Genomic DNA, 25,964 nt, shown 5'->3' on the forward strand with positions numbered 1-25,964 from the left:
CAAAAGCGCACCCCCCCCCCCCCCGCCCCCAAATGAAATGCTTACAGTAAACCTAAATAGAGTTTACTGTGAGCTCGGTACTGCTCTCATTCAATTTATTAACATCGATAGTCCTAGAGTAACTTATCTAATAATAATGTTAATATATTGACTTATTTAATGCTCACACAACAGCCCTGTGGCAGACACTGTTGCCATGCCCATCTTACAGGTGGGAAGCCTGAGGCACGCAGCCTCAACTACTTGCCCAATGTCCCAGCTGGCAGCTGGAGAAATAAGGATTCTGGGCTGTCTGGCTTCTGGATCCACATACTCAGGCACATGGCTGCTAAGGCCCACAGAACTCATTTTATTGTTTTTAAAAAAGGCATGAAATGAAATGGGACAAGGAGAGAGAGAAAAAAATGAAACATGTGAATCTCTTCATGCAATTGGTGCTGTTAAATTCTGGTAAGTTCTATCTAGGTCCACACTTGCAGGCTTTTGAAAGGATGGCCCTACTGGGCCACTGGTGCCAGGAACCCCTGGTAGCCTGCCTCCCCTGGGGCAACAGTAAGCAGAGTAAGAGTTTAGGAGCCAAACACCCGGCCCCGTGCTCTCCAAGGCTGCGCACTGGAGCACCCACTCAGCGCACCCACTCAGGTGGCATCCCATGGCAGTGCTGAGCTCACCCTTTCTGTTTACCTGGCAATTTCTGTTCATTGCAATTCAACCAGGTAGAGACAAATGGAAGGCTGGCCCAGGGGATAATTCTAACAAGGACATGAAGACATTTCCCGCCCCCCGCCCCAGGGAAAGGCTGCTGCTTACCCTCGCCCCCTTCTTGACCAGCAGGCACACCAGCTTCATGTGGCCAGCAGCGGCCGCGTAGCAGAGGGCGGTCATGCCGTTCTCAGACATGCCGTCCAAGCAGGCACCAAACTCCAGGAGCAGAGTGACCACCTCCTCATGGCCAAGGTGAGACTGGACACACAGGATCGGGGCGTTATTCAGCACTTCGGTCCTGTAGTTCACGTTGGCCCCTCCCAAAATCAGGAGCCGGCTCACCTGTTGGATAATGTCCCCCAACAAGATTAATTTCTCACGTAAATGTCACAACATTTGTAACAACTTCCGTGGAGAGGGGCAGTAGCCTCATGCTGATCAGGTGGTTCTCAAACTCGAGTGTGCACCGTGTTACCTGCGAATGTGCTGCAAGTGCACATTCTCCGTGGTGGGAATGCAAATGGTGCAGCAGCCACGGAAAACAGTGTGCAGGTTCCCCAAGATCCGGCAGTCCCACTTCTGGGAATATCCCAAAGGCAATGAAATCAGGGTCTCAAAGAGGTGCCTGCACTACCATGTTCACTGCAGCATTAGTCACAACAGCCAAGAGATGGAAGCAAACCGAATGTCCCTCGATGGTTGAATGAATAAACAAAATGTGGTATATGCCTGTGTGTACAATGGAGTATTATCCAGCCTTGAAAAAGAAGTTCTCACCCTGGCTGAGTGTCAGTCATCCTGATAGGCCAAGGTAGAGGGTTTGATCCCCGGGCAGGACACATATAAGAAACCAATGAATGCATAAATAAGTGAACAACAAATCAACCTCTCTCTCTCTCTCTCTCTCTCTCTCTCTCTCTCTCTCATATCAATGAATAAAAAGAAATTTTAAAAAAGTAAAAGGAAGGAAATTCTGACACATGCTACAACATGGATGAACCTTATGGACAAGTGAAACAAGCCAGTCACAGAGAGATAAATACTATGTGATTCCACTTATATGAGGTACCTATAGTAGTCATATCATAGAGACAGAAAGCAGAATGGTGGTTGCCCAGGGCTGGGGGGAAGGTGTAATGAGAGCTGTTTAATGAGTACAGTGATTTAGTTTTACATGATGAAGAACTTCTGGAGAGCTATTGTGCAATAATGTGAATATACTTTGCTGAAGTCTACACTTAAAGATAATTAAGATAAAATAGAGACCATAGGAATGATTATGGGGTGGGGGGAATGATGAATAAGGTGAAGGGGAATCTAGCCAATAATATTGTGATAAGTTTGCATGGTGACAGGTGATTACAAGAATTAGTGGGGTGATCACACTGTAAGGTATAAAAATGCCAAATCACTGTACACCTGAACCCAATATCACTAATATATACCAATATCACTAATCTACTTAAATAAAAATTTTTTAAATATATGGTTAAGATAGTAAATTTTATATTGTTGTATATGGGGTTTTTTTTAAAGTATATTTTTATTGATTTCAGAGAGGAAGGGAGAGGGAGAGAGATAGATAGAAACATCAATGATAAGAGAGAATCATTAATCGGCTGCCTCTTGCACGCCCCCCCACCCCCCACCCAACCAGGGATCGAGCCCGCAACCGAGGCATATGCCCTGACCAGGAATAGTACCATAACAGGTTCACAGGTCGACACTCAACCCCTGAGCCACACCAGCTGGGCTTGTGTGTTATTTTTCTAAACTAAAATTAAAAAAATTTAAAAGCACAGTCTCAGGCCCCACCTTCTGGACCTGGGGTGCTGGGGTCAGGCCCGAGAAGGTGCCCTTTCCACAAGTTCCCAGCTTCTACTGATGCTGCTCGTCTGGGGTCCACAGTTTGAAAAACCACTGCTTAATCTAATAAAAACAAAACTCCTTTTCCTGGCAACGAAATGATCATCACGGGCTTACATAATTAACAGTGAGATAACAGGGCCAAAAGTAAAGGCAAACACTGTCTTTTCTTCACCAGGAAGTGCAGAAAAAGCAGACACATGAAAATGTGTGTGCCCCTGGGATTGTCAGCAGCACAGGGCTCCTAAAAAAATGGTCTTTTTCTAATTGCCCCACCCCCTACCCACTGAAGTTACCTGGATCCAGATATGATCCAAGGGGAAGTTTATCTAGAGATTTAAAAATAAAATCACAGAATACCGTATGCACATTGTAGCTCTACTAATGTCTTCTGCATATCTCCAGATCACTGAAAAAAAAAACACGACAGCCCTTTAACACCTATTAAAATGCCCACTGCATTTCTTCAAACAGTTCCCTTCAGTGGCCCGGGCCAGCATCAATCAATCCCCTGACAGGCTCTGGCAGGCCTCCAGGCTGCCCACGAGGTGTGAAAACCACAGACACTGTGTCGTTCATTTGACTAGAGTCTCAAGGGATCATTAAAAGATGCAGAAAGATGGGAAGTCATATAAAATTCAAGTTCTCTCAATGATATGTGTCCATGTGAGTAGCTGACAGAATTTTTACAAACTGATAGAAATTAATATTACTAGGTGGTGAGACCACGACTTGGAATCGTGCGCAGCATACGGACAGGTTAGAACCCAAAGTGTAAGCTCTGAAGAGTCCTGGTTGTCCTGGGGCTCCACCCCCAGGTGACCCAGCCCTCCAGCTCCCTCTCTCCCAGCACTTTTCCCTTTACTTCCCCACTTTGGCTACTGCTGCGTCCAAAGGCAAGCAGGCCTCAGCCTCAGGGCCTTTACCTCTGTCAGGATCGCCCTTCCTATAGATTCAACTGACAAAGGATTGCTTCCTAAAGGTCTCTGCTCTGATGCCAGGACACCAGAGAAAAGTTCCCCGCCCCCTCCCCTACAAAACACACTCCCACCACTCTGCCCACGTGCACGCACTTGTGTGCACACACTTGTCCACAAGAACCACCCCCCCATGCATGCATCAACCCAGGCCCTGTGCATCCCCTCCTCACACCCCACTTTCCGGCTCAGCCCCCTGCACCAGGTGCTGGCTGGCAGATTCCAAAGTTCACAGAGAAGAGTGGCAAATAAAGGCCCTCCAGGACAGGATGACCCCATCAGATACCCCCACCTGAGGACACCAGTTACAGTGAAGGAAGGACAGACCGCATACACGTGCTGAGGAGACCCCATGACCCACAGCACCCACCCCACAGCTTACACCCATCAGAGGGAAACATCTTTCAGCCCCACCCAGGTCAGCGCCAGCTCAGCCTCCGGCCTCCCACTCCAGCCAGCACTGTGGGCGGAGAGGCAGAGAACTGTCGGAAGAGAGACCAGAAAAGGTGTCCCTGAGCTAACACTGACATTTAACACAAGGCTGCACTTCTGCCAGGCCTGCTCCACAAACCCACATGGGTTTGCTCTTAAAAGCAGCGCCAGACTCAAGTAGGATTCCAAAGTACTTAAAGTGGTAAGTGCTAAACAAAAGGAAGGGTTTTTTTAGAAAACGATTTCCCATTCAGCAGCTACCATTTAGTACGGAAAGAATGGATAATGCTGGTGAAAATGCTTGAGGATCTTATAAAGCCAAGGAAATCGACTCACACCAAGAGGAATACAGGAGAACCCTGGCAGTTTTTTCAAAACACGTAACGTCATATCACTGAGAGACCACCACACTCTGGTCACCCCGGGAATGGCAATAATAGTTGGTAAGTTCCCTGACAGCCAGTTACCCTCTCTGCTCTCCACCAATCCCAGCCCCTCTTGAGATCCATAAGCCTAAGAGAAAAAGTTGATGGATTAAATAGTCTAAGTTCACAATCAGCTCCTTTAACAACCTTTGTGATTTTCAAAAAATCACTCAACTTCTCTGTTCTCCAGGTGCCTCCTGAGAAAATAGCCAGTAGATCACCCCATTCTACCCAACAGGTACTCTCTGTCAATAATGTCAGAAGGTGTACTCTCAGTACTGTCTTGCTGACACCTTGTAAGACATTACCTGGGTGGTACCAATGTTCGTTAACAATTCACACTTCATCTGCTTATTGGGAAAAACATTTCCTTTGATGGTGCAATGCTGTGGGTATTTTTACTGCTTAACCCCAATTGGTTTGTGGATCTTTCCCTAAACCATGGTTCTTCTTCTTTTTTTTTTTTAATCCTCATCCGAGGACATTTTTCCATTGATTTTTTTTTTGGGGGGGGGAAGGGGATGGGGAGGGGACAGGAGAAAGAAACATCAATGTGAGAGAAGCACATTGATTGGTTGCCTCCAGCACACATCCCAACTGGGCCAGGGATTGAACCTGCAACCCAGGCATAGGCCCTAGACAGGGAGTCAAACCCAAAACCCTTTGGTGCGAGGGCCAACACTCTAATCACTGAGAAACCTCGGCCAGGGCTAACCCATGGTTCTTCACCTGCTGGACGCTGAAACCATCTGGGAGCCTGAAAGTTTCCAATGCCCGAGCCCCTGTGGAGGCTCTGCCTTGGTTCAGGCACCGAGCTCCCCAGTGATTCTGGTTGGCAGCCAGGGCTGCAAACACATGCGGTGATCAATGCACCTGTGGGACATGGGCTTGCTCTTAGCCAGGTACCTTCCAGCTGTGTGATTTGGGGCAGCTACTAACTGCTCTCATCCTCATCGGAAAAGTGGAGGTAAAAACAGCTTCACCTCACTGGGTTGCTGTGAAGATTAAAAATGAACGTGACACACACAGACACACAGAAAGCACTTAGCACACTCCTCGGCATCCTGCAAGTGCTAAGTAAGTTCAACTGCTATCACTGCAATCACTTTTCACAGAATCTTCAGAAGGGACCGGAACCCAGGTCCCTGATGCTGGAAGGCACAGGAGGGCGCTCTGCCCCAGGCACCTGGCCACCGAGGTCTCTTCTCCCCCAGCTGTTCACCAGCCCTGAGTGAGCGCAGGAGACCTCACGCTTATTTGACTTATTTGAGAGCAGACAGGAGTCACCTGGACCCAACAAAAACTCACGGTGGGCAGCTCCTCTCACCACCAGCCACAGACACACCCAGAAGTTCTCAGGTGCCTACAGCCGAGTCTCGGTATCCAGGAAGGAGGCAAGGCACAAATGAGAATAAGTCACCTGCCCATGTAATAAATGCCCAGTATTTTCCAAGAGCTTTAACACCTCAGTGAGGTTTCCCATCCTTATGAGAAAGGCTCTTTTGTTACCTCCAGTTTATAGGCTAGAGAACTGAGGCTCAGAGGGGACAAAGCACAGATTATTCCTGGGCGCAAAGCTAACCACTGCCATAGAGCAGTCCAGTGGCGTAAGCAGCAGCTCCAGCTAAGATCACTCTGCATTCAAGGTCAGAGTTTAAGTGGCTTGTCCTCTACATTTTCCTATCAACACGGAAATTTTCCAACCACCACCATCACAGACGGTCTCCTTGGATAACACTTAGAAATGGCAATATTATCTATAAACTTCTGGGTTTAATGAATGCAAGAAAGCAAAAAAGGGGCTGGAGGTAGGCAAAGCGATGTGATCCTGAGGCACTGGCGAGGTGCTGGCCAGCATGGTCGGCAGGTGCAAGTATCAGTTTCCTCAATAGTTATGGAGGGTCACAGCCACGACAGCAGGTTTACACGGCGTGCTGTGCTGCCTAACTGTCGTGCAGAATCCTCCTGGACCCTCTCTGCCAAGGGAAGTAAGGCCAGGTCCATGCCTCACTCTGTCCCCTCTCCTCCCTGCCTTCAGCTGAGGGAAGAATCGCAACGCAAATTCTCCCACGTCCATAGCCTTGGGAAGCCCGTGGCTGGCAGCCAGTCCGATGGGACAGTGTGAGCCAGACAGCCAGCTGGATGGGAGCCTGGAGGCCGGGTGGCAAGGACCCCAGTGGGCCGCCAGGGCTGGGCTGGCACGACGCTGGCCTGGTAACAGGAGCCTCCATTGTTAGAAGTCACTGGCATGCCATTAAAATTAAAATTCATCTACCAAGCAATCATTCCAGAGCAAAGTCACTTTAATTTACCAAAGTGGAAAACTGCAATTATTGCTCAAAATGACATCCGTGCCTGTATGACAACATTTAATACTCTCTAAAAAAAGTTCCTTAATTGCATGCATAATTTTAAATTACTGTAATTTGTTCAAGATTCTGTGAAAACCCTTTTATTTTTTTCTTGAAAGATAAAAGGAAACAGAAGGATAATGGAAAGCCTCAAAATTCTATAAGCAAGTTGTAGAATTTCAGGGACAGTGTAAATGCAGGTGACACAGGAGTTCTCTAAAACAAAGTGAAGATGAAAGACTCGTAAAAGTGTAAGTATGTTAGACAGGAAAGTTTATTATCTCAGGAGGGTCAAGGTCATTATATCGTTATGCTGTACCTTCAATTTTCTGTCTTAAAAGCTCATATTCAACAGAGTATGACGTTTCCCATTTAATTTTCTCTGTATTGGAAGAATAATGACTGTGCCCGCAATTCATTAAAACAGTAAAAACAGGTATTGCCATTGTTATTCTTTATTTCTTTCTTCCTGGCCATTGTTATAGAATTTTCTTAATTATGGACAAGCCAAAAGGTATACTTTTGCTGAGACAAAAGATGAAACAATGTCATTATTATAGTAAATTCAACCCAATTTCTATAAAATCTAAGTAGAACAAAAATTCTTAATACAAATATTTTATTACGTGAGGTCTAAATTCAGCTGTGTTCGCCACCTTTCTGTGACAGTAACTCCATTTAGACAGGAAGAGCTTCCTTTGATCGGTAGAAGCAGCCTGAAGCTAATTCCCATAACTACAAAAACAGCTTCCCTGTCCATCCCCCTTAAGCTTGTGTGGGGGTTCAGCTGAGACACAGGCACTCAAACCTCAGGTCTGGACAGAGGTGCAAACATGCAAAGGGGCGAGCAGAGCTCAGGGCCCCGTGAGCAGTCCTCCAGGGGTGCTCTGCTCCCAGGCGCCTGGTGGAGGGACAAGTCAGAATGAAACCCAATGAGCCCCCTGCCCATCAAGTCTCGAACCCTAGAGGGGGCAAGTCCACCAGCACGAGGCAGCACTTTATCTCTGCAAAGGCCCTGTCTGCGTTCACCTGGAGGTGGTGGCCTTTCTCTAACCCACCCAGGGCCCTGTACTGGGCAGCAGGGCTCCCGGGACAGAGCACTGCTAGGCCCCTCTGACCCTAGGCTTCTCCATCAGCATTGCCACCCCTCCCCTCTGTAGGGGAGGAGAAGGAAAAGAATCCACCAGGAAGGCAGGGAAAGGAGAAAAGGGGCAGAGCTAAGCCCCACGGGGCATGGGAAGCCCTCTGCAAGCCCAAGTCCCCAGTCACACATCCAAGGTGCGAGGTGCTGGGGGGGAGAGGGGGGTGGGGAGAAAGAGGTGCAGAAGTCTCCCGGGAGTGTCATCTCTGGGGCATGTGGCGCCCTTCCCAGGTGAGTCTGATGAACCCAAAGTGAGACATGGAAGGCATGCCTGGAGCATACAGGGCTCCGTCTGTCCTTTGCTGCATGACCACATCGGTCACCCTCCTGCTAAAAGGGGGGGGCAGGTATGACTGTTTTCATGGAGGTGGCTCACAGGAAGGGCCCGGCCCCCTGGGAACTGCCTCAGAGCCTGTGCAGGCAGCCGGGCATGCCAGGGCTTGCGGCCGAAAGGCCTGGAGTCCAGCAGATGTGTCAGGTGGGTGAGCAATCCAAAAGGTGAAAATATTTATGATCTCATTTCACTTTACACTGGAAAAGACGATTGCAAGCCGCCATCATGTAAAGCAGTCATTCCCACACTTGGGGGCGGCTACCCCTTCTCTGTTGATTTAACCAGGTACTTGGCCTCTGTGTGCTTTAGATTCTTAGACTTCATTACAATGAGGGGTGAGATCTACTCTAAAAAGAAGATGGTGACATGACAGCCACGGACCAAGACTGAGGAAGCCACTGGCTCAGCAGCGGGCCGACCCTGAACCGCTTTCCATGGTCGTAAACACACGTGTACACGAAACCTAGGCAGCAGTTTCCTCTGTGTCCCTATCACTTTGTGTCTCTCACCGACGTGCAATTTCCTATGAGCCATAAAGAGGTAGTCCAGATTAGAAACTCAGGGCATTTTAACAATCACTCTTTCCTGGACTCTCCCTCTGACCTTCGGTTTTCTGTGTGAATTGCTTCCTTATCACATCCCTCTAAACCTTCACCACAGGCCCACAGCGCAGCCCCCCCCCTCCCCCCCCCACAGCTTCCTGCCCGGGGAAAGCTAGCCCAGCAGGTAGAAGAGAAAGGGACCGACTTTGACTTCAGAGAAGAGCATCATCAGAAGCTCCTCCATGGCCTCTGGCCACAGCCCAGGGAGGGGGACGGCAGAACTGTTGGGGAAAGGGCAGCAGGCATAGGCCTGGGCACGGGCCCAGGGTACAGGGCTCGCTCACCTTCACATTGGGCGTGTAGAGGTTCCTGAGTGAGGCGAGGGCAGCAGACAGCCCCTCCGTGCTGTACCCGATCCACAGGGCTTGGAGATGGCTCGAGGAGATCCCCGTCTTCTTACTCAGGCCCTGGAAGGAATCGGAGACAAGCGGCCTCAGTGTCTCCTTCCCCCGCTGCAGCGCTGGGCTGAAGCAGGTGGGACCCCTAGGGTGCCTCAGTGTCTCCTTCCCCCCTTGCAGCGCTGGGCTCAAGTGGGTGTGACCCCCAGGGTGCCCCAGGGTCTCCTTCTCCACCTGCAATGCTGGGCTGAAGCAGGTGGGACCCCCAGGGTGCGGGTGCAAGCAGACACATGAGAGCTGTGGAAAAAATGCCCGGACCTGCGAGCCTTCTCTCCTGAAAACCAAGGGGCGAGCACCTAGCCTGCCTCTGCCGCTCAGCCCGTAGGCCTGGGAAGAGAGATGGCAGGTGACGAGAAAGTTTCTTCTCTTCATAGAAGTTCTCCAGTCAGTAAAGGAAGAATCAATGAGAAAGCACCACCATTCTGGAACCCACACCGAGTGCATGGTCCAGGCAGAGACCTGCAGCTGATGGCATCCCACCAAGAGAGGCAACACAGACACTGTGCCTCCCGACGGAAGAGCCCCACAGAGTTACATGGAATAACTAGGAAGTAATCATGATACCCTGGGAAAAAATCAAACCTGAATCTGATTAAGCCTCTAGGTACAACTACCAAATAAGAAATCCAGAGGATCACGAACTAGATCATGAGAAATAAAAACTACCAGAAAATCTAGGTGGTGCAAAACTAGAGGTCCAGCTGAACTTGATTCTAAATTCAGCAAAATAAATTGTCCGACTATAGAAACAAACAAACAAACAGAGGTCAAGTGTCAAGTAACTCATGTTCTTTGACAACTAAAGAACCAGGAAACCAAAGGGAATGAATAAAATGGCAACTTCAGGTGGAAAGAAACTTAAAAGGGGCTTAAATGGGCAGGGGGCGGGGGGACGGCAGTAAAAATGTGACCCTAGCATCTAGATACACACGTGAGTGACTATAACTCAGAACAGTGGTTACTTTTAGGGAGAAGGAAGGGGCTGTGTTTGGAATGGGGCTCATGGAGGGCTGAGAGGGCTGATAAAGCTGATGAAATTCTCTAAAACCAAAAACTGAACAACACAAGGACGACAACAGTGAGAGCCGTCGTCACGGTGGTGTGTGTCTCACCTTGAAAATGTGTGCCTTCAGGATGTGGTGGCCGAGCTCCATGGTCTGCTGCCGGTTCAGCTTGCCCTCTTGTCGAGAGAACATGAACGCCAGGAGAGCGTGCCCGTTCCTAGGCCCAGAATCACAGACTTGTAACAAACACCACCACCCCCCAACCCCACCCTGGGCCCTCCGGTGAGAACATCGCTGCACAAACCCCGAAACCCTGCCACCTCCGCACAAAACGGTGGGATGCTGTGTTTGTCAAGTCGTTTTAGGGGCGTCCTCTGGATTTCCCATCTCTGGAGCGAGCCAGAGGGAAGCCCTGTGACAGGGCAGGGCTTTCTCTCTGGAACCACCCACTCCCTGTCCCCCACCTCTCATTCTGTCATCACCTTATGTCTGTCACCAAATGTAAACTCCATGAAACTAAGGGTCTTGTTTACATCACAGGTACAGTCACCACCCGCAGGTATAGTCTCACACTTCTGCCTTTCTTACCCTTTCTGAGAGCAAGGTCACTACATGCCTTGATATGGCACCTTCTCTTCCTCGACTCTGCCCACAAGACCAAGCCATGCCCATCTATCTCATGTCAACAAGGCCTGTCTCCACCCCCACTGCATCCTAAAGCCAAGTTCTACCCACTTTTGGCTGCCACAGGGGTCCCCATGCTCCGCCCACCACACTCCTGTCCATGTTGATGATCTTCACTCCAATCTTCACAGGTTCTTCAGAGTTGGCTGCGAAAGGCCACAATCCCCAGACACGTCCTTGGTGTCAACCCTTCCCACTCAGTTCTGTGACAAGAGCTCCAGTCAAACGCGGTTTGTTCTTGTAGAACACAGCCTGCATTTCTGATGTGTTGCCTTGCTCCCCCCAACGCCCCAAGCAATAGCCTTGTTCCACCTACTGAAATGCTACACGTTCACTCCTCAAGTCAATGACGTGGGGAAAAGTAGATGGGAGACTGCCCTAGATTAAAAGTCCTGTGCAACCCCAAAGAATCGAAGGACCCAGGAAATGATCACGAATGGCTCTGAGAGACATAAGATGTTAAATGTCTCCTTGTGGAAGTACTTACTTTACTCACTACCACCTACTAAACATCTTTGCAAAAAAAAAAATTAAGTAAAATAAAATCTGATCAAGCCTGCAGATTTAACTACCAATTCATAGGAAATAAAGGTGAAAAAACACATTAAAAACTACCCTGAGAACACAATCAGCAAAATCCACATTATGGGAAATAGGACAAACTACCCAGTTGATCTTTTTAAACAAATAAATTGCAAAGAAAAAACAAAAAGGTGGGAATCTGTACATTAAAAGAGACACAATAAAATGCCTCTTAGGGTCCTCATCTGGATTCTGACTCATACATACTGAAAAATATGAAGAAAGTGGGGAAATCTGAGCATAGCTAAATGTGTTGATACTGGTGCATTAATGTTAATATTTTAGGTGTTGTGGCTAAGTATGAAAATCTTTTTTCTTTTTTTTTGAAGTTTATAGCTGACTATTTCAGGTAAAATATCATGAAGTCTATAATTTATTTCAACAAAAAATAACAGATGGAGAAAATATTGTAAAATGTGAGTCATGTTTAAGCCTAGGTGATGTGAATGAGGCTTTGAGTAACTTTACTCTTGAACTTGATAATTCTGTTCCTGGATTCAAACCTAAGGGATAATCAAAAACAGAAAGGAAAGAAGGTGGGGGGGGGGGGAGGGAGGCAGGGAGGAAGATGGGGAGTATAAAGGGGAGAAGCAGATGCTCTGAAGTACTTCCCTCTGGCCCTGGCCGGTTTGGCTCAGTGGATAGAGGGTCAGTCTGCGGATTGTAGGGTCTCAGGTTCGATTCAGGTCAAGGGCATGTACTTCAGTTGCAGGCTCTTCCCCAGCGAGGGCCCTGGTTGAGATGCGTGTAGGAGGCAACCAATTGATGTGTTTCTCTCACTTTGATATTTCTTTCTGTCTTTCACTCTCTCTTCCACTCTCTCTAAAACTCAATGGAAAAATATCCTTGGGTGAGGATTAAAAAAAAAAAAAAGTACTTCTCTCTGTAACAGCCACCGTTACACAAGGAGGTGATGGTGCTCTTACTCTTTTTACATGTGAGGAGACTCAGGCTTGGAGAATTAAAATAAACTGTGCACAAGAATCACACAACATAATAATAAAACAGGATTTTTGTAATCCCCTCCTGAGGACATGCTTAGAGAGAAACATCGATCGTTGCCTGCCATGTGTGCCCTGACCAGGGATTGAATCCACAACCCAGGTATGTGCCCCGATTGGGAATTGGACAAGCAACCTTTCAGTGCATTGGACGATGCTCAACCAACTGAGCCACTCTGGTTAGTCTGGAAACAGGATTTAATCTGGACCTCCCTCAAATGCTCCTGCTCTCCTGTAAAGCACCTAGATATTCACAATAGATTTATGTGTTTATAACTCACCCAGAAACAATGTAGAAGCCCCACAACAAGGGTATCATTTGCCTCCTAGGAGGTTTGCACAGCCATGCAAAATGACACTAAGATAGTCAAGCAGCTTTATAAAATGTCCACAATAGATTAAGCAAAGCAAGCAGAATGGGAATTTTATTACAGAAAAAATAATTCGGAGAATATTTAAAATGCACAGAAAGGGGCAGAAGTGAAAAATGAAGTGCCATTGCCTCTGGGTGTTGGATTCTTTCTTCTCTGCAATTGGGGAATATTACAACTAACTGGGGTGGCAAGAGAAATGTTGCCCATCCTTCAAAGCCCAACTCAAACATTAACATGTATGTGGAACATTTTGCAGACATGGCCATCCCAGAGGGAGCTGCTCCTCTTTCCTGAGGCCCACGTGCAGTGTGGCTCCACCCAGCACCATCCCTGTCACCTCACTGGCCCTCCTGTGTGGGAAACCCTCCTGGGTGCGAAGCCCTCCTGTGTGGGAAGCCCCCCTGTGTGGGAAACCCTCCTGGGTGCAAAGCCCATGAGAACTGGGCCCCCACCCCGGGAATTTCTGTATCCGCCACATGACCCTGCATGTAGCGGGTCCACAAAAACTTTTGCTGAACTAAATCCAGTAGCTACCTTCCAACATGGTTCTATACACTGCCCGTCTGCTGAGGGAAGTTAGAGAACTACAGGGGTCTTGGGTAAATGCTGACTTGCGCAATTCTGAAAGGTAACAATTCCTTTGCACCCTGTGTGCCTCTCTTGCTATAGCCTAGTCCTGGCCCTGCCCCTGTGGGTCCCCATGTCTGCATACAGAAGCACATCAGCACTCAGCAGTCCACAACCAAAGGTGACAACCCATCAGGCACCCTGCTCTCAGCTCTACCCTACGTTACATGACCTCAACGCCACCTACCACCCAAAAGGGAGTAAAGCTTAACTGACTACAGTCCAAACCTCCATAACAAACCTACACCTGCTGTTGTTTTTGTGTTTTTCTTAAATCCTCACCCAAGGATATGTTTATTAATTTTTAGAGAGAGAGTAAGGGGGAGAGGGAGACCAAAAGGGAGAGAGAAAGGGAAACATCAATGTAAGAGAACATCGATCCATTGTGTCTCGTATGTGCCCTGACCGGGGATTGAACTCGAAACCTAGATATATACCCTGACCAGAATTGCACCCACAACCTTTAGGTGTATGGGAGGTCGCTACAACTAACTGAGCCACCCAGGCAGGGCTCAACTTGTTTTTATGTCTCTACAGATTCAACAACAGCCTATCTTTTTCCAGTCAATGATCTGATTTCTCCAAGAAAATCCCTCACCTAAATATGTCATGACATACAATTTACCTAGTTATTATGGTCTGGCTCAATAACCTGGGAGTTACAGTTTATTACCCCAAACCAGGTTCAAAAGGACAATTCTTAGCCCAGTGTCACCTAAGAAATAACACCATCACAACATGAAACAGCAACCAGGCCTATTGATCAGCGTTGTCAACATTCGTGGGGAGGAAGGTGTTGTGCTGGACACAAGTTCTTACTCATTTCTGGACCCCAGCGTCTGGTTGAATGCCCAGTCTAGCCCAAAGGGGACAATTTAGCAGCTGGCCAGATGTGCTGCAGAAGTCAGGAGCAATTCTGACTCACAGAGAGCAGGAGCCCTTTAAGATAGCGATGATGTGGGCCAGGGCCGGGCATAGGTGGTAGACATGAACACACCCTCATCTAAAAGTACCTGCATCTTCAAATTCCTGATCTCACGCTGACCAGCATCAGGCCCACAATAGCTCACCGCTGACTCCTCCCCTGGGCAGGAAGAAGAACTGCATCTGGGCCCCGCCCTGGGGCAAATCCTCAGTGGAACCTACAACTCAGGATTGCAGCTGCCCAACCACCATCTCATAGGTGGGGCATCTGAGACCTGAACCTCAATCCCCTTGACCACAAATCCCAGTGTGTCACTCCGAGCTAAACCACAAAGGCAAATCAAAGTGGCCAGCTGTGGTCGCTGTGCTCCCCTCTGGGCCAGCAATCACATCTGATCCCTGGTGGGTGGGGGAAGGTGCTGGGGGCCCAAGTCAGCACACAACCCCCAGGGGAAGACAGTGACTGGGAACAGCTTCTCAGGAAGCCCACTGTTTCCTGGAGGTAATGCCACACTTTCCCACCACGGATGACTCTTGGGAGAGGGGGCGGGGTCTAGAAGAGAATGGATGGCAAAGAAATCACACCAAAGCATTGCCTGGCGTCTCTTTCACCCAAATGTACCCAGGAGTCCTGACCTCCTGGCAATGAAAGGGAGGCGGCTGTGGGTTAGTAGCAGAGAGAATGTGTCAATGCCCCTCCGGAAGTTTTCATTCTGTGTTGCCTTTCCACTAAAAAAAACGTGAACTGTATTTGAAATTCCTTCCCCAAGGGCCCATCAGACTCCCTGCAAAGAGCTGACGGAAAGCGTCCGGTTGTACCTGGGCTCACACAGGAAGGCCGTGTTCTCACCATCTGCTCTCCAGACAAGCCACTCCCGGAAGGACGGGTGGCAGAACATGCGGGTCTTGTCTCGCCTCTTGATGAGGAAGCAGGAGAGGGCCTCCATCCTCTGCTGGAAGTCCTCCCGGCCCTGCTCCCCCTGGATGTGGCCAGCGTTGATGGCCTGGAAGATCTGCTCGTCCGTCATGGGGTGGAGGGACGCGAGGGCCACGTTCAGAATGGGGAGCGCCCTCTCGAAGGCGGACTGGGTCATGAACTTCATGTTGCACTGCAGCAGGTAGAGCTCTGACAGGGACACGGGCACCACCTTGTAGCTGGCACTTTTGATGACCAAGTGTCCCCTCTGGAAGAGGTCCAAGGTGAGCTTGAGGTACAGGTAGGAGCCGAGGCTCCGCAGCACCAGGTGGCTGCTCACTTTCCCGATGAGGGCGGCATCGGCCTTGCCGTTCAGGGAGATGTTGCTGAGGATGTCCTGGCTGCTGTGGACCCTGTGCTGGACGTAGGCGTGCAGGTCGCTGTGAATGTCCTTGTTGTCGGGGAAGTCATCCAGGGAGAGCTTGACGAATGGCAGCTCACTGACGATTTCCTGAAGGGGCGGGAAGGAGGGGGGTTGTAAGAAAACGCACAGTGTCACTGCACGAGATTTCTTTTTATGTCAGTCGCATTTCAAACCAGATTCACTGGTTTTCTTTCAAGAAGGATTTTCATGGATTACAGGGACTCATTATTTTGTATTAAAACGTGTAATAGGATAGGTTGAAGATAAAAAGCTTATGTGAAAGAAATCCTGATGCGAGATCGAATCAGTAAAGGCTTTTCCGAGGCCCTGATCCGAAACCTCAGAGCCCAGCGGGAGGCAGGAGGCCCGGCGACGAGGCCACCTGGCCGGACCCACAAAGAAGCCGTGAGGCCCTGAGTGGACCTGACGCCCATCATCCCTACATTGTGTAACTGGTTACATAACAGGGACAAACACAGCCACCACTGTACTTCTAAGGCACGGCCAGACCCCGAGATAAGAGGCATCCCTCTCTCTCCTGCAGATGCCAGGGCTGTGAGACTGAACCAGGAAACCCGAAACTGCCTCCCGGCCGTGCCCAGTGAAGCCTGTCCGCACGCAGGGGCCCTGCCCTAGTACAGTCCCCGGTCGCTGTCTCAAGTTGCTGGTTTTTAGCAAACTTTTAAATGGAAGCAGTACATACAGAAGTGCACAAATCATAGTTGCCCGGTGTCACTAATTTTCACCAAGTCCAACACACCTGGTCCAGTAGCTCAGAGCACCAGTTCCCTGGAAGCCCCTGGTCCCCGACCATCTCTCCCAGCCCTGAGGTAAGCACATCCTGACCCTTCACAACACAGGTGAGTTTGGTGGGTTTTCTTTAACTTCTTCCCACTATCGTTTCTGAAGTATGTAAGTGCATGTCCTCAGGGAATGCAGTGATTCCAGGAGGCAGGAGGAGCACCATCACTCCCATGTCACGTGCTCCCATGTCACGTGCATGCTAACAGAACCTCTGGCAACGCACACAGCCAGTGCACAGAACACTGGACTCCTCTCCTGTGCCCACCGACGGCCAGATTCTGCTGACAGTGTGGAGCATGACTGCAAAGGGTATGGACCCAATTCCCATGAACACTACGTCAAGTTCGACCAAGGCCTAATGCCACTTTTGATGAGAAAAGGAAGAAACCAAATGCTATTTTAAAATAAATAGCATCACAAAAAGGCAAACATCTAATGTCTTTACTAAAATTGAATAAGATATAAGGAAGGAGTCAATGGTTGTTGAGATACACTTGTAGGGTTCAAGTGAGGGAAAACATGAGGAAGAGAATTCTAAAAAATCACTCTTCCCCACCCTGCAAATGTTACCTCATGCTTACGTTTTTGGGGGCGGGGTGGGGAGGGGACAGACATTCCCTCAGAATAGGTCTTAAAAATCCCCTTCCTCATCCCTCCCTTTTTTTCTTCATACACACACACACACACACACACACCAAAGTCTCACTGCAGAGCAGGGCAAACCTCCACCAGGAGGAATAACTTTACCTCTGAGCTACTGGACCAGGTGTGTTTGACAGGTGAGACCTGTTTGCCAGACACCTCACACTGCTCCCCAAAGCAGTGGCGAACCAGGGCTAGGCCCTCCATGTACAAGGATAAGTGCAGCTCATTGCTAATGGAAAACTTACCTGGCATCATGATAAATGTGCCTTGGGGGGGGGGGGGGGAGGTCAGAGTTGTGCCCACTTGGGGCTCTGTGATTAATCCTATATAATAAATAGGTAATATGCAAAATGACCATCACGCCCTCACACAAGATGGCCACTCCCACGTGGTCAAAAGATGGCTACCACAAGATGACCAGCAGTGGAGGGCAGTTGGGGATGACCAGGCCAGCAGGGGAGGACAGTTGGGGGTGATCGGGCCGGCAGGGGAGCAGTTAGGCATCGATCAGGCTGGCAGGCAGAAGCAGTTAGGGGCAATCAGGCAGGCAGGCAGGCAGGCAGGCGAGCAGTTGGGAGCCAGCAGTCCCAGATTGTGAGAGAGATGTCTGACTGCCGGTTTAGGCCTGATCCCAAAGGTTCTAACTGGCAGTTGGACATCCCCTGAGGGGTCCCAGATTGGAGAGGGTGCAGGCTGGGCTGAGGGACACTCCCCTCCCCCCACCCCCAGTGCATGAATTTCATGCACTGGGCCTCTAGTATTTCATAAAGTCTTAATATAGTTTTCAGTTCAGCAGCTAAATGGTTTACAATAGTTCAAATTGTTAGCATTCATCACTTTAAAACTTGAGAATAAGGACTTAGAAAAAGAGTCGAAAATTCTTTTTTCACCTGAAAATTTGCTCTTACAGTCACAATCAACTTCAACCAGGCAGGAAATTTAGAGATAATTTTGGCAATAAATGAAGAAAGCGTGTCTCCATAATCAGGTTTATGAAACTCAGCTTCATTTAAGCCATCGATCAAAATAATGTATTCTTCTTCAGGAATTTTCTGCTCTGAAAGATAAAATATTGTTTAATTAAGAAATTATACATTTCTATACGATGGCACCACCCAGTGTATTTTAAGGCACCATTTAAAGTGTTAGGAAAAACTAAAAAGGTCTCCATATGGCAGAAGAAATGGTTTACATGGAAACATATTTTCTATTAAACTTATAATGAAGACTGGAGCACCGAGCCAAAAAGAAAACCACTTCTCACAGAACAGTTTCCAGAAACATATTGCATTACACACACTTAGCAGAATTTCACCCATGTATATGATACAGTTCGCTCTTCATAAACTGCTGTCTCTGGGTGAGCACAGTGAAGATGACACACACACAGAGGAAATCTGGAAAAGACCCTCAGGCCCCCTCCCCCACGAACAGGACACCCTCAGTGGATTTCTGGGAAAGGATTGACCCCCAAAGGGCGAAGCATCCAGCCCAAGGCACACAACTCGCGGGGGTGGGGGTGTGGGGTGGGGGGTGTGTGTGGAGAGCTCTGCTTTATAGACTCCTAGAACGGAGCATGCTCATACAAACCTACATCTAGTTTCCCATTGATCAGCACCAACTTTCTGCCCAGGGAACTGAGGAAAAATGATGACATCGGCTTCAATTCCCTCTCTCCAGCACCTTTTGGAAGAAATGCTATGAAGGCAGGTAAACTAGCTCAAAAGATGAGGAGGAGGAAGGATGAAAAAATGAAGGGCCCGTAACAGCACTAATGCCCCTGACCTTGTAAAATATTCAAGGGCAACAAGGTCAGACTTCCAGAAATGCTTCAGGTTCAACTCACCTGAGCAGAGGGAGGCCCTGAACAAAACATGCTGGCAATCTCCCTAAACAATGACCTTATCCCCTGCTACGCGAAAGTGCAAACCAGGCAGGTCACAGTTCCTGGAGCGTCTATATGAGCTACAGGTACAAATTAGCTGCTTTGGAAATGTGTCCATTGGGAAGTACTTGTTAGAGATGCTTCATTTAAAATGACACCATTTGGAGAATATTATGCTAAGCAAAATAAGCCAGTCAGAGGAAGACGAGTATCATGTAATCTCACTCAGATGTGGAATCTAATGAACAAAATTAATTGATGAACAAAAACAGATCTAGAGACATAGCAGCATAGAACAGACTGCAGCAGGCGGGGCTGAGGGTGGGTGGGAAGAGATCCACCAAAGAACCTGCATGCATATATGCATAACCCATGGACACAGAATAGGGTGGTGAAGGCCTGGGGCGGGGGGTGGGGGCAGGCTAGAAGGGGTCAATGGGGAAAAGGGGGGGGACATATGTAATACCTTCAACAATAAAGATTTAAATAAAACTACACTGTTTGGGAGGGGCTTTGGGGAGAAGGCTCTGAGGAAGGGGATGTAGATCCACCCATACCCTCTCCCTGTGCCACCTCACTCCCACCCCAGGACCACACTAACCCCTCCTTCTGACAATAGCCCTGGGGACTCTGAGTCACTACTGCAGGGGTTCGGGGGGGGGGGGGTGCTGCTGGAGGTACCGTTTCTCAGGCTTGTGAGCGGCTCCAGCACTCCCCTCTTGAAGGCAGCCACGGGGTCCTGCACACAGGACCGGAGGCTCAGCATGCTCTGCAGCTGGGGCTCCCTGATCAGCAGGTCTCTGTAGGCAGCCAGCTGATGGGACCGGCAGAGCAGAGCTGCGATGCTGTGCACGAACTCGGGCACCAGGCATGTGTACGTGTTGTCCGCCTGGCAGTAGTGGTAGGCCACCACCTGGGGGGGAAGAAGCAGGCCGTCAGCATGACCTCACATCCACACCACAAGTGACACCGTGGAGAAGTTCAACAGGGACAAAACCAGAAATCACCCAATTCCTGCCTATCCCGTGAAAGGACAGAGATGGGTTCCCGCCTGAGCACTAAGAGGAGAAGGAGTGGTCCCTTTCACCCTCACACACACAGGGACAAAATCCTCTTGGCTGCCCATGCCAGACATGCAGAAGTGAGGAGCAGGGATCTGGGGTAGAGAAGCACTCGTTTCAGCCCCTGTACCTACCTCCCGGCACAGCCCGGATTGGTTTCCTCACTAGAAGCCCCTCATCACCGCCCACCCCTGGTGGTTCTCCAGCTCCACTGTCTCACACCACTGCTGCTGGGGAGACCCACATGGCTCACTAGGAGCAAGATGTAACAGATTTAACGCAGGAGGGTGGCTTAGGAGCCCGTGATGGAAACTGAGCAGATGGAAAATTTCAGAAGGATATTGACGACCATGAATGTAGGAAGAAAAGGTCAGCCAAGTCTCTCTTACAACATCACAAGGAATCTCTGACAGAAAGACGGGAACAAAGGCCCCAGGCAACAGAGCGTAGGCAGAGGTGGCTCCGGTGGCTCGGGGGTTGCATTACAGGCTCCCAACCTCCTACTCTCCTTCCAGCTGTAAGGGTGCGTTTGTGGAAGTGCAGGAATATCGCCTGCTGATCGAGGAGTTTTCAGTCCATCATTTAAGATGAATACAAGCCCACTGCCAATGTCTGAAGCTATTTATTTTCATTAATACCTTTCACTTGCAGTATTCCATCACAATTTTATCCAAAGCTATACTTTTGCATTAAGCCATTACTGTCTCCGTTTCAAGATCCCTTTTATAATTCATTTTTCAGAAGCCCAACTCTCTCTCTCTCTCTCTCTCTGGAAGTTCTTGTAGACCAGGAGCACATTACCTTGGATGCGAGATATTTTGCTGCATCCTCTCTCGGTCTCTGGTTTTCAGGAGTGTCAGAGCCCAACCCAGCAGGCGTTTTGGCCGTGGTGGTACCACCAGGAGAAGTACTCGGTGAAAGCAATGGAGTGAATGGAAGATCCGGGGAGGAATCTGAAGCTACAGAGAAGAGAGACCAATTCCATCGTTTACAACATCAGATATTGAACTTATTTCTTGATTAGAGACAGAGGGCCTTCAATAGGTGATGAGTGAACAAAGGTGCACATGAGAACACCTGTCCCCTCTCAGCCCTGTCTCCCATCCACCAGTTGTCCTCATTGGAGAACTGGTTTCTCATTTCTTTTATTATATTATTTTTGGTTTTTTAAAAAATCTTGCTCACTGCTGGTGGAATGCAAACTGGTGCAGCCACAGTGGAGAACAGTATGGAGTTTCCTCAAAAAACTAAAAATGGGCCCTGACCGGTTTGGCTCAGTGGATGGAGCATCGGCCTGTGGACTGAAGGGTTCCGGGTTCGATTCCGGTCAAGGGCATGTACCTTGGTTGTGGGCACATCCCCAGTGGGGGGTGTGCAGGAGGCAGCTGATCGATGTTTCTCTCTCATCGATGTTTCTGACTCTCTATCCCTCTCCCTTCCTCTCTGTAAGAGATCAGTGGGATGTATTTAAAACAAACAAACAAACAAAAAAAAAAAAACCTAAAAATGGAACTTCCATTTGACCCAGTGATCCTACTTCTAGGAATATATCCCAAGAAACCAGAAACACCAATCAGAAATGATATATGCCCCCCTATGTTCATAGCAGCACAATTTACAATAGCTAAGATTTGGAATCAGCCTAAGTGCCCATCAGCAGATGAATGGATTAAAAAACTTTGGCACATCTACACAATGGAATACTATGCTGTTGTAAGAAGGAAGGAACTCCTACCATTTGCAACAGCATGGATGGAGCTGGAGAGCATTATGCTAAGTGAAATAAGTCAGTCAGAGAAAGATAAATATCACATGCTCTCACTCATTTGTGGATTATAATGAACAACATAAACCTATGAACAAAAACAGATGTAGAGACAGAGAAGCATTGATCAGATGCTCAAAACTCAAGGGAAGGCAGGGGAGGGTGGGGGGGAGGGGGAAAGGTCAACCGAAGGACTTGTATGCATGCATATAAGCATAAGTGATGGATGTGGACAACAGGGGGTGAGGGTGAGGGCAGGATTGGGGGGATGAGGGGACATTGGGAGGATAAGGACACATTTGTAATATCTTATTCAATAAAGGGAAACAATATAAACAAAATAAAAAAACAAAACACAAAAAAATATTGCATTGCTCACTTGATTCCTGGTTCACTATATTACAGATATTTTCTTTTCATGTGTTTATTACACACAAAATAAGCCATAGTCATATTTTTGGCTACTCCATCCCATTTCTAAGTTGACTTTTACATTTTTTGTAAATCCAGCATGGAAGACAAAGGCTGCAGAGCACAGGGTACAAGAGAACTCTGCACGAACTCCTTCTGCCTCCTACCAGGAGCCTACCCACCTTGGTTTTAGGACCCAAAATTCCCCAGGCACTTGGTGGGGCCTCATCTCTGCTCATATAAAGAGGGAGACATGCTTTGTAGTTGGGAGGCATCAGGGAGGACCTGCCTCACTGCAGAGGTCACAGCAACACAAGCTCTGTGATAGACAGACGGACACCCAAACAGTCCAACAACACGATCGCAAACCTGATAGAACAGCTGGAAAAACTTGAGGAAACTGGGAATTTATGTCTATCCCAGCAGCAACTTCCTCCATCTATCTGATGTTAATATAATAAGCTAGACAAGTGGTTAAACACAGACATACTTTTAGGTGACGACCCGGGGCTGTTGGAAGCAATCTGCCTCATGCGGCTTCCATGGCAGCTCAGTGCCACCAACTTAGAAATGATGGCCGTCTTCCCAAAGCCCACGTTTCCCACCACCACCGCCCCTCTGTTCTCGGGCAGCTCCGTGTTCCGCAGGTTCTGCTCTATCTGCTGGAAGAGCCACTCCCTTCCCACAAACACAGAGTCCGTTGTTATGCTTGGTACTTCAAACAGCAGGGGCTTCAGCAAAATGTCTTGTGGCTTGTAGGGAGCAAATCGTGCTGAAAAAAAGAAGAAAGACCATTATTTCAGAAGAATGCCATCATTTTATACACTAAAAAAAAACCTCACTTTATCATTGCATGTGTGTTACACTTAGTACATATAGCCTACAGTTTTACCTCAAAAGGGATCTGTGTTTCCAATCTGATCCTATGAATACTCCTGAAATACTTCCTTTATCATGCACCACTGTCACTACAGCGTATCCTATTAAAACGACTTTCTGGTCCTTTTATGCCTCTCAAGTATTCTCATGACTCAAGGCCGATACACAGAGAATTAGAGAAAGTGATTCCAAGGGCCACACCATGGCTCATCAGTTTAGCTCAAACTATATTTAAGACACATTTCTCCCAATGCTGTGTGAGTAAAATGAAAATGTGTTTTCCCCAGAGATAGGGCCCCAGCTCTCACCTGGTGTCATGGTGCTTTGCCCCCTTTGGCCATGCTATTGACCACACACCTGTGCATTATGGGTAGATGTAGGAGGTGGCCAATACCACCCCCAAAAAGTGAAACAAAGTTGATTTTTGGTTGATGGGGGGGGGGGAGTTGAGGGAGTTAAACTACCCCTCACTTCAAAATAACATGCTGCAGAATTATTTTTCAACTCCAGAAGGAAGTTCATCATATTTTAAAAAGTACAAAATTATTAAGGAAGGCTCCCTAGCACACCTTCCAGATAAACTTTTAACAGCGCCCCCCGCCCCCCGCATGTTTAAAAACAGGTGGTTTAACTGCTGGCTATCATGGGTTTTCCATGTTTCATCGATGAGCTCCTACTCACAGGGACAGCGAGGTAAGGATAAATACCTTTGACTTCCTGTGCCCTACCTCCGGCCGTGCTGTGCCACGGTAATCTAATGGACGTCCGAAGAGGAGCATTTCTCTGCCCATCTAAATAGCTCAGATCTTCCAATTTGGTTGAGCTCGTCGCTGTAACATGAAATGGAAGTTTAGTCTCTTCAAAGTTAAGTTTCATATCATACCCAAGCTACTAGAATTATAAATTACTAAACAATTCCGCTCAGGCATTCAACAACATTTACTTCAAGGTGATTTTGATTTTGTTCACCCAACTCAATTTATTTTTCCAGTGATGTTTACCCAAAAAATGGTAAAAACAAAAACAAAGCAAAAAAAACAAGTGCTCCTCATTCTTAAATGAAAGTCATGTTGATACAGTTGCTAAAAGTCTCCATGATTCCTGGAAAGTGACTAATTTCACCATAAAGTTTTATGAAGACATCTGACAATCAAGTATCACTCTGCAAAATTCCAGTCCTTGCTGCAAACACACAGCGCAGCCCAGAGAACCTCCACCGCTGCTAGAATTCCAGCCTCATTAACCAAGCAGACTACCCATACTATTCCACAGTGCTCGCAACCCGAAAGTCAGCTCCTGGCAGTAAAAGTAACCTTTCATTGGAAATAAACATATTTCTAAGCTTCAAAAGTGTGTATATATACACATACACACACAAATATATATATATATATATATATATATATATATATATATATATATATATATATATATATATATATAACATTATATAATACTAGAGGCCCAGTGCACAGATTTGTGCACCAGTGGGGTCCTCAGCCTGGCCTGTGGGGATCAGCGGATCTCCGCGCTGCCGCAGCCCAGCCTTACACGCCAGCTCATTGGGCTCCAGCCCACTGTCCACCTCGATCCCGCACAGCACAAAGTAGAGCGTGAAGTGGCAGGTGGCCAGGGAGGAGCCTGAGCCTGGGCTGGGCACCGTGCGGCTCCTGCTCATCCCGTTCCCGCTGCACGCCTGCTGCTGCCGCCACTGCTCGGGCATGCAGGGGGAGTGTCTGTGGGAGAGGCTCGCGCCACTGCAACTGCGCTCGCCAGCAGTGAGCCCAGGAGTTTGGTGCCCATCAGTCAGCTGAGCGGCGTTCCCACTGTGGGAGTACACTATCACCAGGGGCAACTCCTGCATTGAGCGTCTGCCCCATGGTGGTCAGTGCATGTCATAGCAACCGGCCGGTCATCCCGTCGTTTAGGCTTTTATATATATAGACTAGAGGCCTGTTGCATGAATTGGTGCACCAGTGGGGTCCCTCAGCTTGGCCTGTGGGATTGGGCTGAAACCAGCTCTCCGACATCCCCAAGGGTTCCCAGATTGCAAGAGGGCACAGGCCAGGCCGAGGGACCCCACTGGTGCACTACTAGGGCCTGGGAGAGATGTGGGAGATTGGCCAGCCAGGGAGGGACCGTGGGAGGGCTCCAGAGCATGTCTGGCCCATCTCGCTCAGTCCTGATCGGCCAGACCCCAGCAGCAAGCTCACCTACCAGTTGGAGCGTCTGCCTCCTGGTGGTCAGTGCACATCATAGCGACTGGTCAACTGTCTGCTCCCTGGTGGTCATTGCACGTCATAGTGAGCGGTTGAGCAGGTTTAGCATATCATTAGCATATTATGCTTTGATTGGTTGAACGGTTGAATGGCTGACCGGACGACCGGACGCTTAGCATATTAGGTTTTTATTATATAGGACACATTACATACATATGTACTTTTTAAAATTCTAAACAGAACTAATCACATTTCCCTCTGTAAGATTCGTAGCACATAGGTACCTTTAAAAAGGATTTAGGGTCTATTCCAGCAAAGACACAGTTGGATTATAAAAACAATTAATGCAAATAATTTTACTAACCCTTAGCAAACCTTAGAAGCAAATATACAGTGTGGTTGTTTTTGTCTTTAAAAAATAACAACAGCTCTTAATTGCATATCTAGGTCACAATAAGGAAATCTAAATAAAATTAACCTAATTTGGTTCGTCGAATAAGTGGCCCAATACAAAGTCCTGCTGTTTTT

General features: G+C 48.2%; 1 protein-coding gene across 13 annotated transcripts in view; it reads right to left on the minus strand.

Moving 5' to 3' along the window:
- The window catches only part of TANC1 (tetratricopeptide repeat, ankyrin repeat and coiled-coil containing 1), a 246,155-nt gene that overhangs the window by 31,056 nt on the left and 189,135 nt on the right, over positions 1–25,964 (minus strand). For 11 of the 13 annotated variants that reach the window (XM_036318717.1, XM_036318714.1, XM_036318716.1 and 8 more), the window contains 9 exons: positions 23,925–24,047; positions 22,829–23,110; positions 20,964–21,121; positions 19,783–20,014; positions 18,107–18,273; positions 15,247–15,854; positions 10,344–10,452; positions 9,118–9,240; positions 811–1,047 (listed from right to left, as the gene is read on the minus strand). In XM_036318717.1, coding sequence (XP_036174610.1) covers positions 811–1,047; positions 9,118–9,240; positions 10,344–10,452; positions 15,247–15,854; positions 18,107–18,273; positions 19,783–20,014; positions 20,964–21,121; positions 22,829–23,110; positions 23,925–24,047 — 2,039 coding nt within the window. The remainder of the gene's footprint in view (positions 1–810; positions 1,048–9,117; positions 9,241–10,343; positions 10,453–15,246; positions 15,855–18,106; positions 18,274–19,782; positions 20,015–20,963; positions 21,122–22,828; positions 23,111–23,924; positions 24,048–25,964) is intronic. The other 2 variants (XM_036318720.1, XM_036318719.1) reach the window with 1 other exon arrangement.

Source organism: Myotis myotis, unplaced genomic scaffold (assembly GCF_014108235.1).
Source record: "Myotis myotis isolate mMyoMyo1 unplaced genomic scaffold, mMyoMyo1.p scaffold_m19_p_8, whole genome shotgun sequence".
NCBI classification, from domain to species: Eukaryota; Metazoa; Chordata; class Mammalia; order Chiroptera; family Vespertilionidae; genus Myotis; species Myotis myotis.